We start from the raw sequence: 17,385 nt of genomic DNA, 5'->3' as shown, positions 1-17,385 counted from the left end.
AAAAGGAACAAGGCTCTCGTTTGGGGAACCGGATCCAGCACCACATCGAAAGCCTCAAGTGCGAGATGGCAGGCGCCGTCAGCGGGCGCCAAGTACGTTTCGGAAATCGTCCCACGCGCAGAGGAGCAAGTTCAGGCCGGGGCGCCGCTGCAGCCGGGACGCAGAACCCGCCCCACAATACTCCACTGGCCCCAACAAGGGTGGCCGTCCTCTGGGCAAGTCGTGTGATTCGGCTGCCCCAACGCCTGCCCTGATCTGATCGGAACGTCTCTCCATGTGACCTGGGGTGAGAGGCAGCGGGAAGAGGCAAAGGGGGGGTGGGGGTGGGGGCCAAGCCTCGCGACGCCTGCAGGCCGGGCGGTTTTCACGTCCATAGGTCCCGCGCAGAAAGGGCAGCTGAGTTTTATCCCGAACTTAAAAAGAGGATGCCTCAAACGTGCATTCTTTTTCTTAAAAACACACACACACATAAGAGAATCTCGTTCTAAAATTTAAAAAGCCGGAATTGAAAAACCAGCAACAACCAAGGAGAGCGCGGTGTCGCGGCTAGGACCAGCGCAGCTTTTACTCTACCAGTTCCAAGCAAAGCTTCTGAAGCGAAGGAGGACAGGCCCGCCAAGGGCAATGCGCTCGGCTGAAGCCCAAGAGGAGGAGCGTGGCTGGTGGCGGCGGCAGCAGAAGCGGCGGCGGCAGCAGCAGCAGCAACAGCGTGTTCCTAGAGCGTGGCTGATCCCTAAGGCAGTGCTTCAGGTGAATCGAGAGGATAAGGCGGCGGCCAAGGTCCACGAGTCCATTTCCTGGTACCGAAGAGACGGGGATTCTGGTTTCAAAAAAAAGCGTCCCACTTCAGAAGCCAAGGGTCACGTAGCCACCGCCTCCAGGTAGCTCTGCAGCTTGCGGACGGTCGTTTCGTCCAAGGAGAACAAGTCAAAGTCGAAGGTTGTGTTGGTGACATTGAAATGTCCGGTTTCCTCAATGAGATTTACAATCTGGGCCGGGGAGGAAAAGGATCGGAGTGAGACACAAATACAGTGGTACCTCGCAAGACGAATGCCTCGCAAGACAAAAAACTCACTAGACGAAAGGGTTTTTTGGTTTTTGAGTTGCTTCACAAGACGATTTTCCCTATGGGCTTGCTTCGCAAGACGGAAACGTCTTGCAAGTTTGTTTCCTTTTTCTTAACACCGTTAATACAGTTGCGACTTGACTTCGAGGAGCAACTCATAGAACGCGGTGTGGTAGCCTTTTTTGAGGTTTTTAAAGACTTTGGTGATTTTTGAAGCTTTTCCAAAACTTTCCCGACACCGTGCTTCGCAAGACGAAAAAAACCGCAAGGCGGCAAAACACGCGGAACGAATTAATTTCGTCTTGCGAGGCATCACTGTATTCTTTCCCCCCCTTATTAAATTTTCTGTTTTACATTTTAGAATAGTCATTTAAACAACCTTAAAATATCAATGACTTCCCTTCTTCTCTTCCCACGGTTCATTTCGCATAACATAAATCCCTGCATATTTTACATAAACTAAACCATTCAGTATTCCATTATTACACCCATCAAAACTTATCTACGCAGTTGAATTTATCTTAATGCTGCCAGCATTTTCAAATGTGCACAATTTCCCTCCATATATCCAATAAACATTTTCCAATCTTCTTTAAACGTATGTTCTTCTTGTTCTCTTATTCTATATGTTAGGTCTGTGAGACACCAATATTCTGTGCCAACGCAACGCAGAGAGTTTGTTCTCTGCCCTTGCTCTCTCTCTCATTGCCTGTCCCACCGTGGAAATTCAGACAGGGACCAATCGTTCACACTTTGCGCACCATTTTAAAAAGCCATGTGCAGTGCCCCCCCCCCCCCGCTTCCTTGGTTTGACCCTCTTGTCTCCATGAAAGGCTGCTTCGTGGTATAGGAAACAAACTACCTTGGGTGTATTGCAGCTGAACAACAAGGCAATAGCAAATTGGGAGACTTCAAAGACTGGTCCCTGATTCTTATCTAAGTCCTGCTGGCAGAACACTTTTCCTGGCTAGAGATGTATTTATCCCCATTAGACATTACTTGTGGGCAAGGCTAATAGTACAGTGGTACCTCGGGTTAAGTACTTAATTCGTTCCAGAGGTCCGTACTTAACCTGAAACTGTTCTTGACCTGAAGCACCACTTTAGCTAATGGGGCCTCTTGCTGCCCCCGCGCTGCCAGAGCACGATTTCTGTTCTCATCCTGAAGCAAAGTTCTTAACCTGATGTACTATTTCTGGGTTAGCGGAGTCTGTAACCTGAAGCATCTGTAACCCGAGGTACCACTGTAATTCAAGCGGGGTTGCTGATTTGAAAGGTGTGAAGACAGCCATGGCAAGGCAAAGGAAGACCCCACATCTGCCTGGGGGCAGGAACAAGAAGACTCACAAAAAGACTTCCCAGGACTTCAAGGGGGGGGGGGGGGAGAATCACAGAATCACTTCATCAGAAATCTCTCTGTCGTTCGCCTCCATGTAGTTATGGGGGGGGGGGGTGCATTTCAGTATTTAGCTTTCAAACTGCTAGCCTATCCAACTTTTGAGACCTGTATGTGCTCCCAGGACAGCTTCTGTTGAATTTGCAAGGCCACAAAACTACTAATTATAATAATAACTACAGGTTACTGTTGGATATATCTGGGACGCGGGTGGCGCTGTGGGTAAAACCTCAGCGCCTAGGACTTGCCGATTGCATGGTCGGCGATTCGAATCCCCGTGGCGGGGTGCGCTCCCGCTGCTCGGTCCCAGCGCCTGCCAACCTAGCAGTTCGAAAGCACCCCCGGGTGCAAGTAGATAAATAGGGACCGCTTACTAGCGGGAAGGTAAACGGCGTTTCCGTGTGCGGCTCTGGCTCGCCAGAGTAGCTTCGTCATGCTGGCCACGTGATCCGGAAGTGTCTGCAGACAGCGCTGGCTCCCGGCCTATAGAGTGAGATGAGCGCACAACCCTAGAGTCTGTCAAGACTGGCCCGTACGGGCAGGGGTACCTTTACCTTTACTGTTGGATATATGCATAAGGTGCCTGAAGATAATCTGAAAACAGCAAAAGCAGCACCACTCATTGCACTGTGGCAAAAGAGACCGTTTAACATTCCCCTCTGGCTTCCACTTGCATCCCACACCAAAAAGCCACCTAACACGTCCTTACCTGCTGAAGCACATTTCGTTCCCGTAAAGCCATCAGCCTCCGATGAAGTTCCACCAACTCATCAGTGTAGGCCTTGGAGAGAGAAGAAGGAACATTAGCAAGGAGAACTCTGTATCTTGAGGTTTTCAGACCTCTCGCCAACAAAAAGCTGATTAATGCTCACTCCCCCCCCCCTCATAGCCTGAAGGGCAAATACGCTTCTGCCAGTTCAGGTGGACAGCGGGGAAGGTTTCTGTCCTCTTTTGCAAAAAATGGACACGGTGGGTGGGTGGGTTAGGAGTGATGCCCAGTGAATTAAGGTAAAGGTAAAGGTACCCCTGCCCGTACGGGCCAGTCTTGACAGACTCTAGGGTTGTGTGCCCATCTCACTCAAGAGGCCGGGGGCCAGCGCTGTCCGCAGACACTTCCGGGTCACGTGGCCAGCGTGACATCGCTGCTCTGGCGAGCCAGAGCCGCACATGGAAACGCCGTTTACCTTCCCGCTAGTAAGCGGTCCCTATTTATCTACTTGCACCTGGGGGTGCTTTCGAACTGCTAGGTTGGCAGGCGCTGGGACCGAACGACGGGAGCGCACCCCGCCGCGGGGATTCGAACCGTCGACCTTTCGATCGGCAAGTCCTAGGCGCTGAGGCTTTTACCCACAGCGCCACCCGCGTCCCTGAATTAGAACTCCTGTATTACACATGAGCACATTGTGGAGTTGTACAAAGGGTTGGGGGTTGGAGGGGAAACGGCAACGCAAAAACCAGCCGAAAAGAAAATGGGAAGGCAAGGCTTGTATGCATACAAGCAGTGCAGGTATAATCTCTGGCATCCATTAAAGGAGGTGGGGGGGGGAAACCTTTGGGTCTCCAGATGCTGCAGAACTACAGCTCCCACCGGTCCCTGCAAACATGGCCAATGACCAGGGATGATGGGAGTTGTTCAGCAATGTCTGGAGGCCCCCTCATGAGAAGAGAACTCCCTGGAAAAGACCCTGATGCTGGGAAAGATGGAGGGCACAAGGAGAAGGGGGCGGCAGAGGACGAGATGGTTGGACAGTGTTCTCGAAGCTGCAAACATGAGTCTGACCGAACTGCGGGAGGCAGTGGAAGACAGGAGGGCCTGGTGTGCTCTGGTCCAGTCGGACACGACTCAACGACAACAAATGTCTGGAGGGCCGCAACTGTATTCAAGCGTCTCTGGAAGCAGAGCCTGTGTTGCTGCTAGGGCTGAGTAAGAGAGCTATTTGAAGCTTCGCTCCAGCAGCGACAACAACAAAAGCAGCAGCAGCGCACCTACTCTGTATGAAGTTTCCTTATAAAAAGACCAGATCCTCTCCTTTTGTTTCAAAGGAGAAAAAAATAAGTAGGAACCTGATCCCCCGCACCCACCATCTAGATCAGGCACGTCCAACAGGTAGATCTAGATTGTGATCTACTGGTGGTAGATCACTGACTCCCAAAGAAGCTCAACAACGCTGACCCGAACCCCCCAAAATGGGGTAGATCACTGCCGGTTTTAAACTCTCTGATCACAGTCTCTTGGGAGTTGGCCACGCCTGATGACAGAAAGGGAATAAATGGACCCCCTCCCAAATCAAGTAAAAAAGAACCAGTATATCCCCTTCCTGCTGCCCAGGGAGAAACTTGGGTGTGGGAGGAGAAAGCATTGGGAGCGCTGAAATCTAGCAGGGCTAGGAAAGGCAGCCAGGGAGCTGCTGCCTGCCAGAGGAGACAATATTGGGTATGAACTATTGGCCTAGCTCTGCAGAAGACAGCTTTGCACATTTCAAAAGAGGTGGCTTGAGCCTGGTTAGGGCTGGCTTGGTTTGTCCTGAGCGGCCAAGGGCTCCCTCTGCCAACAGATGGCTTCTCCTTCTTTCCCTCCCTCCCTCCCACAATTTAAATGCCTCTCTCCATGGAGGTACCTTGTCATAGGTCCCTTTCTTCAGAATCTTTTCTGGCTTGCTGCAGGACTCTGGACTCTTCCTCCCAGTTACCTGAAAGCAGTTAAAGAGGGGGAACGCGCTCACAAGCCAGTTCAGAGGGGACAAAAGGCAACCGTTGCAGCAGAGCCACGATAAGGTGCAAAGACTGCGCTCCTTCAAACTGGAAACCAGGCACAATATAGAAAACAGGTTCTCTCCCCTTCTCGTAACAAAGGAAGGAGTCAACTCTGCCCCCCACGAGGAATTTCCCCACCACCAGCCAGAGCTCCCCAAACAAGATCGATTCGGGCAAGGAGCAGGAAACAAGGAAAGGGCCTCATTCAAATCTCTACGCAGATATGATCTCAACGGATGCTCTCATGCTAGCCAGCAGCGTTCTTGAACCCAGTGTCCTCCATGGATGTTCAGTCCTAAGAGCTGCATCCAGAATGGCTGCTGGGCAGGGATGATGGGAGTTGCAGTCCAGTAATACCTGAAGCTACAAACATGAGTTTGACCAAACTGCAGGAGCTAGTGGAAGACAGGAGTGCCTGGCATGCTCTGGTCCATGGTCACGAAGAGTCGGACATGACTAAACAACAACAATACCTGGAGGACACCAGTTTGGAGAAGGCGGCAAAACGGGGATAGTGGTTTCTCCTACAGGGTTCTGTACTCTGTCGAGAGGGGAGGTCATCAATTGTCTGGAGTCATATGCCCCTATATACAAACCCTGCCACCAAAACATAGCACTGACCTATGTGACCAAGCCTTTGGCTTGTGGGTGGCTGCAAGGAAAAGACATTGGGAACATCCTCTGCCTGCCTTAAAACTGACCGCAGCTTATGCCTGAACCCGAACCTGAACTGCGGTTAGTTAAAACGATTTGTTGAAACAAGCTAGCAACGCAAGTCTCTCAGCCCCACTCACCTCACAGAGTGTTTGTTGTGGGGGAGGAAGGGAAAGGAGAATGTTAGCCGCTTTGAGACTCCCTAGGGTAGTGATAAAGCGGGATATCAAATCCAAACTCTTCACCCTGATTTCTGTTCCTGCCTTGTTTCAACGCCCTCACACAGGCATAGGCAAACTCGGCCCTCCAGATGTTTTGGGACTACAACTCCCATCATCCCTAGTTAACAGGATCAGTGGTCAGGGAAGATGGGAATTGTAGTCCCAAAACATCTGGAGGGCCGAGTTTGCCTATGCCTACCCTCACAGGTGTTCTTAGTCCCCTCGAGAGGACAGGACTAAAGAGCTCCAACTCCTTCCCTGCTTCCTCCGATAAATGAACTTCTTCCAATCTTCCCTTGCTATTACTATCTGTAGCCTTTCTCCCTTTGGTCCCTTCTCCTTCTGTTTCCTCTTCTCACCTTTCTCCGCTGCTTACGAAACAAAAACAGCCACTCCTACAACTGTGTTCCCCGCCCCTGAACCCCAGGCTTGCGCTCCTTTAGTATAAAGGTAAAGGTAAAGGTACCCCTGCCTGTACAGGCCAGTCTTGACAGACTCTAGGGTTGTGCGCCCATCTCACTCAAGAGGCCGGGGGCCAGCGCTGTCCGGAGACACTTCCGGGTCACGTGGCCAGCGTGACATCGCTGCTCTGGCGAGCCAGAGCCGCACACGGAAACGCCGTTTACCTTCCCGCCAGTAAGCGGTCCCTATTTATCTACTTGCACCCAGGGGTGCTTTCGAACTGCTAGGTTGGCAGGCGCTGGGACCGAAGGACGGGAGCGCACCCCGCCGCAGGGATTAGAACCGCCGACCTTTCGATCGGCAAGCCCTAGGCGCTGAGGCTTTTACCCACAGTGCCACCCACGTCCCAGTTCCTTTAGTATACCTGGGCCAAATTCCAGACAGGGGGGTGAGTAGGAAGCCAAACTGCCTTTGCTGCACAATTACCTTATTGTTAGAAGGGGGTAGTTTCTGGTTAGGCGGAGGCTCCCGACTTGGAAGGCAGGAGTCCTCACTGTTGTCACTGTCGCTATCGCTGTGGCTGAGCCTGAAGAGGTAATAATAATAATAATAATAATAATAATAATAATAATAATAATACAATGCCCATCTGACTGGGCTGGCAGCTCCCAACAAAATATTAAAAACACAATAACACAACAAACATCAAAAACTTCCCAATTTTCGCTAACTTAACAGGTGTTATATACCATCTATACATCATTTTCATCACATTTTCTTTTAGGGCATTGCATGCAGTAAATTTTAAACCTTCTTTCCATAATTTTACCCAGTCACTCAGCTGTATATTATACCCAAAATCTTTGGCCCAGTGAATCATAACAGACTTAACCTCCTCGTCCTTCAAACGCCATTCAAGCAAGTCAAACATAGTTCTTAATTTCCTTGACATCTAATGGGAGGCTGTTCCGCAGGGCGGGCGCCACCACCGAGAAGGCCCTGTGTCTGGTTCCCTGTAACCTCACTTCTCACCGTGAGGGAACCGCCAGAAGACCCTCGGAGCTGGACCTCAGTGTCCAGGCTGGAAGATGGGGGCAGCCTTCCAGGGCAGGTATGGGGGAACCTTTGCCCCTCCAGATGTTGCTGAGATATAATTTTCATCCTCATCCGTGGCCACTGGCCGCGCTTGCTGGGGCTGGTGGGAGTTGTAGTTCAGTAACACCTGGAGGGCTACAGGTTTCCCACACTTGTCCTGGAAGGCTGCAGGGTTCAGCAGGAGGCTCTGATCCCACATTCTGGACAAGTCCCTCTCTGTCTCCAGTAGCTCAGTGGCTGCAGCCAATGCTTTGTAAGCAAGCAGCTTCAGGATGAATGCCCAGAATGCAGCAACCAGTCAGTGCAGAGCTGAGGTTAGTCATTGCGGCAGCCTCTGGAAGCTACTGGACAAAAGTTGCCATCACCTCTGACCACTGGGCCACGCTGGCTGTGGCTGGTGGGAGCTGGAAGGGGCTGACGTCGTCTGGAGGGCACCACGTTGGCTAATGCCGGGTGCACGCAATCCTGAGCTTGATGGGGTGACGGCAAAAGGCTGCTTCTCTTCCATCCCCTCCACAGGCAGCAAAGGGTTGCATCCACTGCCGGTTCTACTCAGAGCACTCCCAGATATTAATGGGCCCAATTTCATCATATTCGTTCATTTCTGAGTAGAACTAGAACTGGCTAAAACTCGACGTGCAACATGACGCACTCTTATGAAAACCCTGAACAATCTGTTCAGGTCAAATAAGTCACGAAAGCTTGACCCCACGTCTTTTGTTTGCTTTAGGCAACAGCTACAAGTTCTGAACACAAACGAAAAGCCAATTTCATCTGACGGTTGCGCTGGGAAGGGCAGTGAACTCTGGCTTCTGCAACTGGCTAAGCCAGGGGTCTGCAACCTTTAAGACAAAAAGAGCCACTTGGACCCGTTTCCGAAGGGAAAAAAACCGAGAGCCGCAAAACTCGTCATTATAAAAATAACCTTTTTGTCACTTTTTTAAATTATTTCTTTGTTTGACCCCTCAGAATTACTCCTCCTCATAGAAATAAACGTTAAATTAACAAGTTACCTTTTTTTTGGTGTGTGTTCTTCACTCCCCTTCAAAACAGTGACCAGCGTACATGCCCCCTTTCAATGCAGTGACCAGCGTACATGCCCCTTACAATGTAGCGGGCGGGAAGGTGACATCGGGACGGTGCGTGACTAACGCACGCACCGCTCCCATGCGATGTCACAGCCAGTACAGCGCCCGCCACAGTGGGGAGTGTCGGAGCGCACAATGTGCCTCCTCCCTTTGCTAGTATCCGCCCTGGAGCCGCGGCAAAGGTGTAAAAGAGCCACATGCGGCTCCGGAGCCGCGGGTTGCAGACCCCTGGGCTAAGCGAACCAAGCTGCCAGGGGCTGCTCCCTCTGCTTGCCTAGCCCCAGCCAGAAAAGAAGAAGGCTGCAGGGAAGAGACTCCCCTGACTCCCTCCTTGCCAGAGAGAGTAGTGTGTGCCAACGGACAGCTACTCTGGGGCTGCAGGAGGGAGGGGGAAAGGACACCCTGACCCCATTCATCAGCCAAATGTACAAGAGCTAACAACTGCTGTTCAAACAAAATCACTGGAAGGTCAGGTGGCCCCAACAGTTCTGGCCTTGAGGACTAAAGTCCCTTCTCTACCTGTCCCCCCGCCTTTCATGCTGTGTTTCTGTAAGCCGGACTGTGAGCTCCTTTGGGGGACCATGATTGCCTTAAAGGTACCCCTGCCCGACAGGGCCAGTCGTGACCGACTCTAGGGTTGCGCGCTCATCTCGCTCAAGAGGCCGGGAACCGGCGCTGTCCGAAGGCACTTCCGGGACACGTGGCCAGCGTGACGAAGCTGCATCTGGCCAGCCAGCACCAGCGCCGCACAAGGAAATGCCGTTTACCTTCCCGCTAGAAAGCGGTTCCTATTTATCTACTTGCACTTAGGGGTGCTTTCGAACTGCTAGGTGGGCAGGAGCTGGGACTGAACGATGGGAGCTCAACTCCGCAACGGGGATTCAAACCGCCGACCTTACGATCAGCAAGTCCTAGGCACTGAGGTTTTACCCACAGCGCCACCCGCGTCCCTGATTGCCTTAAACACAGGCAAAAACAGCACATCAATAAACCCGGGCTGCTCTCACCTCGCATCCCTGCTGATGGGAGCTGCCTTGACCGCCGGCTCTTCCCCAGAAGAACTGTCATCATCGTCAGACTCTTCTGACTGCAAGTCCTCGACCATGGAGCGTAGAGGCCCTGGGGTTCAGAAGCCAGGAAAGCCAGTTTAAAAATGGGCACAGGACAGGGAAACTCAGGTTCAGCGCTAAGCGGAGTTGTGCTGGGCTGCTTACCAAGCCCTGTCCGTTTGGGCTCTGTTCAGTTCCCACTGGGCCAGCCTGTACACAGGGTGGCACAGTTTGAGGGCTCCCCAAGCCAAACACAGCCTGATCGCGAGACAGGGAGAGTGGCCCACCACAAGGCCTGTTTAGCTCGTTGTTCTACCTGTCTAGAACAGTAAACAGGGTGGCTGTTGAGCCACGGGACACAATTCGGAGGAAAAGGGGCATTCATACAGCATAAATTCATACACCAAGTCCCCCTCCCATCTCTCCGGTTTGACAGCAAAATCAGTGTGTTACCATCAGACATTTCAGAACAAAAAGAAACGGGTTTAGAAACCTTCTACAGTGGAACCTCGGTTGTTGAACGTTATCCGTTCCGGAAGATCATTCAGCTTCTGAAACGTTCAACGATTGAGGCGCAATGGACAATAGGCAATTTCAATGGGGAAAATTGAGAAACGCGCTTCGGAAGCCATTTGACTTCCGAGGCGTGTTTGAAAACGGAAGCAATTACTTCCGGGTTTTCAGAAACCAAAATGTTCGGCTTCCGAGACGCTCAAAAACCAAGGTTCCACTGTAACAACAAGTTCCCTGCCTCCAAAATACTTGTCCACAGAGTTTTAAACACCGTTAGGAAGCCTGTAATAAATAAACCTTGTTTACATCTGTGGAGGTTCTTTTACGTGCGGACAATTGCTTTGTTTGCTGCACTTGCAATGGTGGTGGTAGTTAAGTGTGATACAAGGAGCTAAGTACAGCAGGAATGGGGAATCTTTAACTCTCCAGACACTCAACTACAATCCCACAAGTCCTAGCAAGAATGGCCAATGGCCAGGGATGACTGGTGGGAGCTGTAGTTTAGAAACATAAAGGTAAAGGGACCCCTGACCGTTAGGTCCAGTCGGGGTTGTGGCGCTCATCTCGCTTTATTGGCCGAGGGAGCCAGCGTACAGGTCATATGGCCAGCAGGACTAAGCCACTTCTGGCGAACCAGAGCAGCACACGGAAACGCCGTTTACCTTCCCGCTGGAGCGGTACCTATTTATCTACTTGCACTTTGATGTGCTTTCGAACTGCTAGGTTGGCAGGAGCTGGAACTGAGCAACGGGAGCTCACCCCGTCATTGCGGGGATTCGAACCGCCGACCTTCTGATCGGCAAGTCCTAGGCTCTGTGGTTTAACCCACAGCGCCACCCGCATCCCAGTTTAGAGACATATGGAGAGCCAAAGGTCCCCCACCCAAGCAGTAGAAGCTTGGAAGACTGTCTTCAGGATTCCAGGAAGAGAGAAGGTTGCAAACATTTGACTATTTTCTAGACCTGTCAGCAGCCTTCGACATGGTCGATCACGAACTCCTGGACCACCGCCTTGCCGACGTGGGGATCCAGGGCACAGCCCTTCAATGGCTGCGCTCGTTTCTCTCTGGTCGGGGACAGAGGGTGGCGCTTGGGGGGGAATTGTCATCCCGCCACTCCTTGGTGTGTGGAGTGCCTCAGGGTGCGATTCTCTCCCCGATGCTTTTTAACATCTTTATGCGCCCCCTTGCCCAGCTTGTCCGGAGTTTTGGGCTGGGCTGCCATCAGTATGCTGATGACACCCAACTCTATCTGTTGATGGATGGCCATCCTGACTCGGCCCCAGACACACTGATCAGATGCTTGGAAGCTGTGGCTGGATGGTTACGTGGGAGCCGGTTGAAGTTAAATCCTTCGAAGACAGAGGTCCTCTGGCTGGGACGGGACGATATGAGATTGAGGGGGCAACTCCCTTCTCGTGCGGGGGTGCAATTAGTGCCAGCACCGTCCGTTAAGAGTTTGGGTGTAATCTTCGATACCTCCCTCTCCATGGAGGCGCAGATTGCAGCTATAACAAAGGCGGCATTTTTTCATCTCCGCCAAGCTAAGCAGTTGGCTCCTTACCTCTCTCGCCCTGACCTAGCCACTGTGATCCACGCGACGGTCACCTCCAGACTGGATTATTGTAACTCGCTCTACGTGGGGCTGCCCTTGAGACTGACCCAGAAACTCCAGCGGGTGCAGAATGCCGCAGCGAGACTCCTTACGGGGTCTTCGCTGCGAGATCACATTCATCCGGTGCTATACCAGCTGCACTGGCTCCCGGTGGAGTACAGGATCAGGTTTAAGGTGCTGGTTTTAACCTTTAAAGCCCTATACGGCCTAGGACCCTCGTACCTACGGGACCGCCTCTCCTGGTATGCCCCACAGAGGAACTTACGGTCTTCAAATAAAAACATCTTGAAGGTCCCAGGCCACAGAGAGGTTAGGCTGGCCTCAACTAGAGCCAGAGCTTTTTCGACTGCGGCTCCAACCTGGTGGAATGCCCTGTCGCAAGAGACAAGGGCCCTGCAGGACTTGACATCTTTTCGCAGGGCCTGTAAGACAGAGCTGTTCCACCAGGCCTTTGGTCAGGGCGCAGCCTGACTCCCTCCTTTGGCAATCTCTACAAAGCTTTAGTCTATGGTTGCCATCAATTTGTATTTTAATTAATTTTTAGAATGTATTTATAATGTTGTATTGTTTTATTGTTGTTAGCCGCCCTGAGCCCGGCTTCGGCTGGGGAGGGCGGGATATAAATAAAATTTATTATTATTATTATTATTATTTGAAGCTGTCCGCTCCAAGACTGGTGATCCCATGGCTCTGCCTTCTCCCTTGGGTGCCCCCACCTGCACGCCAGTTAACCCATCCGTCAGCTTGTGTCCTGAATTCATTTTTAAGGGGGGTGGGAGAGAGAAGAAGAGGCAAGAGGCAAGCACATGTGTCAGAGAGGTGATTTGACATAGCAGCGGAGAGATGGCGCTGTGATTCAGGAAGTCCTCATTTCAAATCTTGCATCTGCCACAGACTTGTGGCAAAGGCAGACTTAGGCAAGACGTTTTCTCTCAGACTCAAACCCCACCCGTCAAACCATCTGGGGATCACACACTTTAGAGAAGCACTTGACAAATATATTATTTGTCAAGTGCTTCTCTAAAGTATTATTGTTTAGTACCAAAAAATGGCAGAATTAATGCTAACGATTTGTTTTTATCAGTCAGGACTATCACCTTTACAGCCTCAAAGGCTAGAAACTTATCACTTATCACCACTGCTGCTTCTGATGTAGACCCACATTTGCTTCCGTTTGTTGATACCCCCCCCCCCACCCAGAAGAGCAGCCATGTTATGGCTCCCACCAGGGGTGGGGTGAACACGTAACTATCCACTTCCCAAGTAACCAGAGATGAACAATTTGAGGAGCTCGACACCTGCAACATCTGGCCAAAGCAGAATATTCTCTCCCCCCCCCCCGCCGTATTACTGCACCTAATCGTGGTGGAATTGTGCCAGGTGGAAAGGATATAGGCAAAATGAGTCAAGCACACCATGGCTAACTTTGCAAATCAGTTCCTGCCCTAGCAGTCTTTTGCTAGCCTAACATGGCCTTTTTTGCAAAGGGAGGTGGAAAAAGCAGCAACTTTTCTAAAGATTCCCTCAGGCGAGCAGTTATTTTTGCAACTCTTCGATGTCCGGCCATGCTGACTGAAACACCGGGAGCCCGCAGGGTTGGAGGAGGCTGGTCTCTGCTGGCAGACAGCAGCTCTCTGGGGTTTTCGGGGAACTGGTGAGGCTGCCGCGTTTATGTCTAGCCAAGTGGCACGACTTTCTACAGCGGCGGTATTTTAAAAAAGGAAGCTACTTAACTAAAGGCACAGAAAACCTTGACAAGGGCTGATGTAAGTCAAGAGACTGAGCTGGAAAACTGGAAGCGCCCAGTTTAGTCCCCCTTAGGTGGCCAACGGCAAGTGACTCTCTCTCAGCCTCAGTTGGTGCTGAACTACCTCTCAGGGTTGTGCTAAAAGATGGCTGATGTAGGTGGATGTAGTTCAGCACTGACTGAGGCTGAAAGAGAATGACTTGCCCTGGACCACCTGTTGTTGTTGAGTCGTTTAGTCGTGTCCGACTCTTCGTGACCCCCTGGACCAGAGCACGCCAGGCACTCCTGTCTTCCACTGCCTCCCGCAGTTTGGTCAAACTCATGCTGGTAGCTTCGAGAACACTGTCCCACCATCTCGTCCCCTGTCGTCCCCTTCTCCTTGTGCCCTCCATCTTCCCCAACATCAGGGTCTTTTCCAGGGAGTCTTCTCTTCTCATGAGGTGGCCAAAGTCTTGGAGCCTCAGCTTCACGATCTGTCCTTCCAGTGAGCACTCAGGGCTGATTTCCTTCAGAATGGATATGTTTGATCTTCTTGCAGTCCATGGGACTCTCAAGAGTCTCCTCCAGCACCAGAATTCAAAAGCATCCATTCTTCGGCCATCAGCCTTCTTTATGGTCCACTGGACCACCTAAGGGGGCCTAAACTGGGCGCTTCCAGTTTTCCAGCTCAGTCACTTGACTTACATCAGCCCTTGTCAAGCTTTTCTGTGCCTTTAGCTAAGCGCTTTCAAACATTCAGGAAGCACAACGTTGACTGCCAGGTTTTATGAACTGGTGGCTATTATTGGGCCAGTATGACAAACAAAAACCTCACACTTGGGGGGGAGGCATCGTAGGCTTAATTGACACCAAGACTCACGTGAGATTTCCAAACAGCAACGCACCTTGGCTGTGGTTCTGAGATGGCTCGAAATCAGAGTCGGAGCTGGAGTCGGAGCTGGAGCTGGAGTTGGAAGGGCTGGATGGGGCGGACTTCAGTCGACACAGAGAAAGGAAGAAGGAAGAGAGAGAATTAATTTCAACACTTTGGTCCATATAGCAGAATGGCAGAGAGAGAGAGATGGCAGCCCGGCCCAATTTCTTTTATTTCCCATGGAAGGTTCTTCAGTTTTGTCCTTTAGTAACCAAGAGGATGACCTCACAGACTTGGAAGTCTGATCAAGCTTCTTCTCAGGACTTAAGAAAGATAGGGATAAGTTGGATCCTCATGTTGTTGGGGGGGGGGGGGACACAGCTGTAATAGGCGCTGTGGGTTAAACCACAGGGCCTAGGACCTGCCGATCAGAAGATCGGCGGTTCGAATCCCCGTGATGACGGGGTGAGCTCCCGTTGCTCAGTCCCTGCTCCTGACAACCTAGCAGTTCGAAAGCACGTCAAAGTGCAAGTAGATAAAGGGAGAACAGAGTGGTACAGTGGTACCTGGGGTTACATATGCTTCAGGTTACAGACTCCGCTAACCCAGAAATATTACCTCGGGTTAAGAACTTTGCTTCAGGATGAGAACAGAAATCACGCGGCGGCAGCGTGGCAGCAGCAGGACGCCCCATTAGCTAAAGTGATGGTTCAGGTTAAGAACAGTTTCAGGTTAAGAACGGACCTCCAGAACGAATTAAGTACGTAACCAGAGGTACCACTGTAATTTAAATCAAATCCACCCTGAGCCCGAGGGTGGTGTGTGGGTGGCTTGACTGGAGTCAAGGTTTCCCAGGGTGGAACGCCAGACCGTCTTCCTTGACCCAGTTCTGGAACATGTGGTAAGAATGATGGAGAGTACGGGGTGGCACTATGGACCAAGGGGTACGTACTAACAATTACAATTTATTACCCAGCCTTCACCCTGAGGTCCCAGGTCAGGTTACAAGCTAAAGTGACCAGGGTCTAGTCCAGGGGCCGGCAACCTAAGGCCCATGGGCCATAAGCGGCCCACGGGGGTCGTTTAACCAGCCCACGAGCCGCCCCCAACTGAGCTGCCCGCTTGGCGAGTCCCCGCCCGCTGGGCTAAACCGGCGCAGCGCGGCACGGGGGCTCGCTTCTGCGGTGCTGGAAATCGCATCTGCGCATGCGCAGATGCCGGAAATTGTGTCTGCACAGACGCCAGAAATCGTGGCCCCTGGAGGGCTATCTGCTGGAGTGAACCGGCCCAGGCGAGGTAAACCTTGCCGGACCCTGGTCTAGTCAGTGCTTGGGCTGCCTGGGACAGGCAGCCCTCTTTAGGGAAGTTTTTAATGTTTGATGCTGTACTGTTTTTAATATTCAGTTGGAAGCCGCCCAGAGTGGCTGGGGAAACCCAGCCAGATGGGCGGGGTATAAATAATAAATTATTATTATTATTATTATGCAATCAAGTTTTTAATGTCCTAAGTTTCATTGCATTTTTAATATTTGTTGAGCGGCTGGGGCAAGCCAGTCAGATAGTCGGCACAGGATTTATTTATTTATTTATTTGAGCACGTTGGAGAAAAGAGTGGGTTAACCGTTTTTGTTTTTAAATACGGTTAAAGAAAAAGTTTTGCGAAACCATTCAACTCCCCATGAGCCCTCTCAGGCTGGAATCTTAGAGGGGGGAGAAACTGGCCATTTCTTAAGTATTTTAGGATGGTAGTGAGGGAAACCACCATTGTACCTCACCTCCAGGGTTTCCCTGCATTCTGAAAAACCTTTACGAATCCTAAGAAGAAATGTCAGCAGACTAGAGGGCAGAGAAGGAAGGTGCAGGACTGAAACTCAACAAGAGCTCCAGGTCCAAACAGCTCTGTCTTCAGCATGGATTGTATTTACCGTATTTTTCGCTCTATAAGACGCACCAGACCACAAGACGCACCTGGTTTTTGGAGGAGGAAAACAAGAAAACAAATATTCTGAATCTCAGAAGCCAGAACAGCAAGAGGGATCGCTGCGCAGCGAAAGCAGCAATCCCTCTTGCTGTTCTGGCTTCTGGGATAGCTGCGCAGCCTGCATTCGCCCCATAAGACGCACACACATTTCCCCTTACTTTTTAGGAGGGGAAAAGCGACTCTTATAGAGCAAAAAATACAGTAATTGCCTACACTCAGTAGACACCATACAGCGCAGCCCTGCCTGGCCTTGCAGGGAAGAGAACAGGCCCCTCACCTCTGACTTCAGGGAAGCTTCGTCCTCGGAATTGGAGTCCTCTGCCACCGCCACCTCCAAGGGTTTTTTGATTGCCTTCGTCTCCGTCTCCGTTTTCATCTTCTCCACTTTGGCGCTCGGCTTCTCCTTGGCTGGCTTCTTCTCGGCGTAAGACGAAGTCCGAGGGGACGTTGCCAAGGGGACGGTCTTGGCTCCTTTGGAGCTGCTCTTCTTCGGCTTCTTAGCGCTGGGTTTGGGAGACTCTACCGCAGAGGGCCTTTTGCTGGAAGGCTTCATGTCTGGCGGTGGAGGACCACCCTTTGGCGACGTGTTCTCCAGCTTGGGCTCCTTGAGAGCCAGCTTGGGCTCCTTGAAAGCAGCTTTCGGGAGGGTCTTCTCCTCTTTGGGCACCTTGTTCTCAGTGGGTTTCCTGGAGGAGTCCTTCACAGGTTTGCCCGGCTCCCTTTCAAGGTCTCGGGAGGAGTTTTTGCTCTCCGAGTCTTTCCTGGGCCTCTCGCGATGTTCTCGGGTGACCTTGTGTGGTTTGGAAGCTTTGCTCCCATCTTTGTTGGCCTCCTAAGCACCGGTGGAGAAATGAAAAGACCAGCAAAGTTAGAAAGGATTGGGTTCTGAGTCCGAGACCAGGGAGAAGAGTCGGTGGAAGAAGACTGGAATAAATTTAAAGACTATTTACAGAG

At 51.4% G+C, this 17,385-nt stretch overlaps 1 protein-coding gene across 1 annotated transcript in view; it reads right to left on the bottom strand.

Moving 5' to 3' along the window:
• Positions 1-477: 477 nt before the first annotated feature.
• Positions 478-17,385, bottom strand: part of MLLT1 (MLLT1 super elongation complex subunit) — a 31,017-nt gene continuing 14,109 nt past the window's right edge. Inside the window, exons 6-12 of the mRNA XM_028713399.2 lie at positions 16,709-17,263; positions 14,482-14,569; positions 9,683-9,794; positions 6,979-7,078; positions 5,080-5,151; positions 3,171-3,242; positions 478-989 (exon numbers count right to left, since the gene is read on the bottom strand). Coding sequence (XP_028569232.2) covers positions 861-989; positions 3,171-3,242; positions 5,080-5,151; positions 6,979-7,078; positions 9,683-9,794; positions 14,482-14,569; positions 16,709-17,263 — 1,128 coding nt within the window. The 3' untranslated portion in view covers positions 478-860. The remainder of the gene's footprint in view (positions 990-3,170; positions 3,243-5,079; positions 5,152-6,978; positions 7,079-9,682; positions 9,795-14,481; positions 14,570-16,708; positions 17,264-17,385) is intronic.

Source organism: Podarcis muralis, chromosome 18, assembly GCF_964188315.1.
Source record: "Podarcis muralis chromosome 18, rPodMur119.hap1.1, whole genome shotgun sequence".
NCBI lineage: Eukaryota > Metazoa > Chordata > Lepidosauria > Squamata > Lacertidae > Podarcis > Podarcis muralis.
The sequence above is the reverse complement of the archived record's forward strand: the minus strand, read 5'-3'. Positions and strand labels throughout refer to the sequence as shown.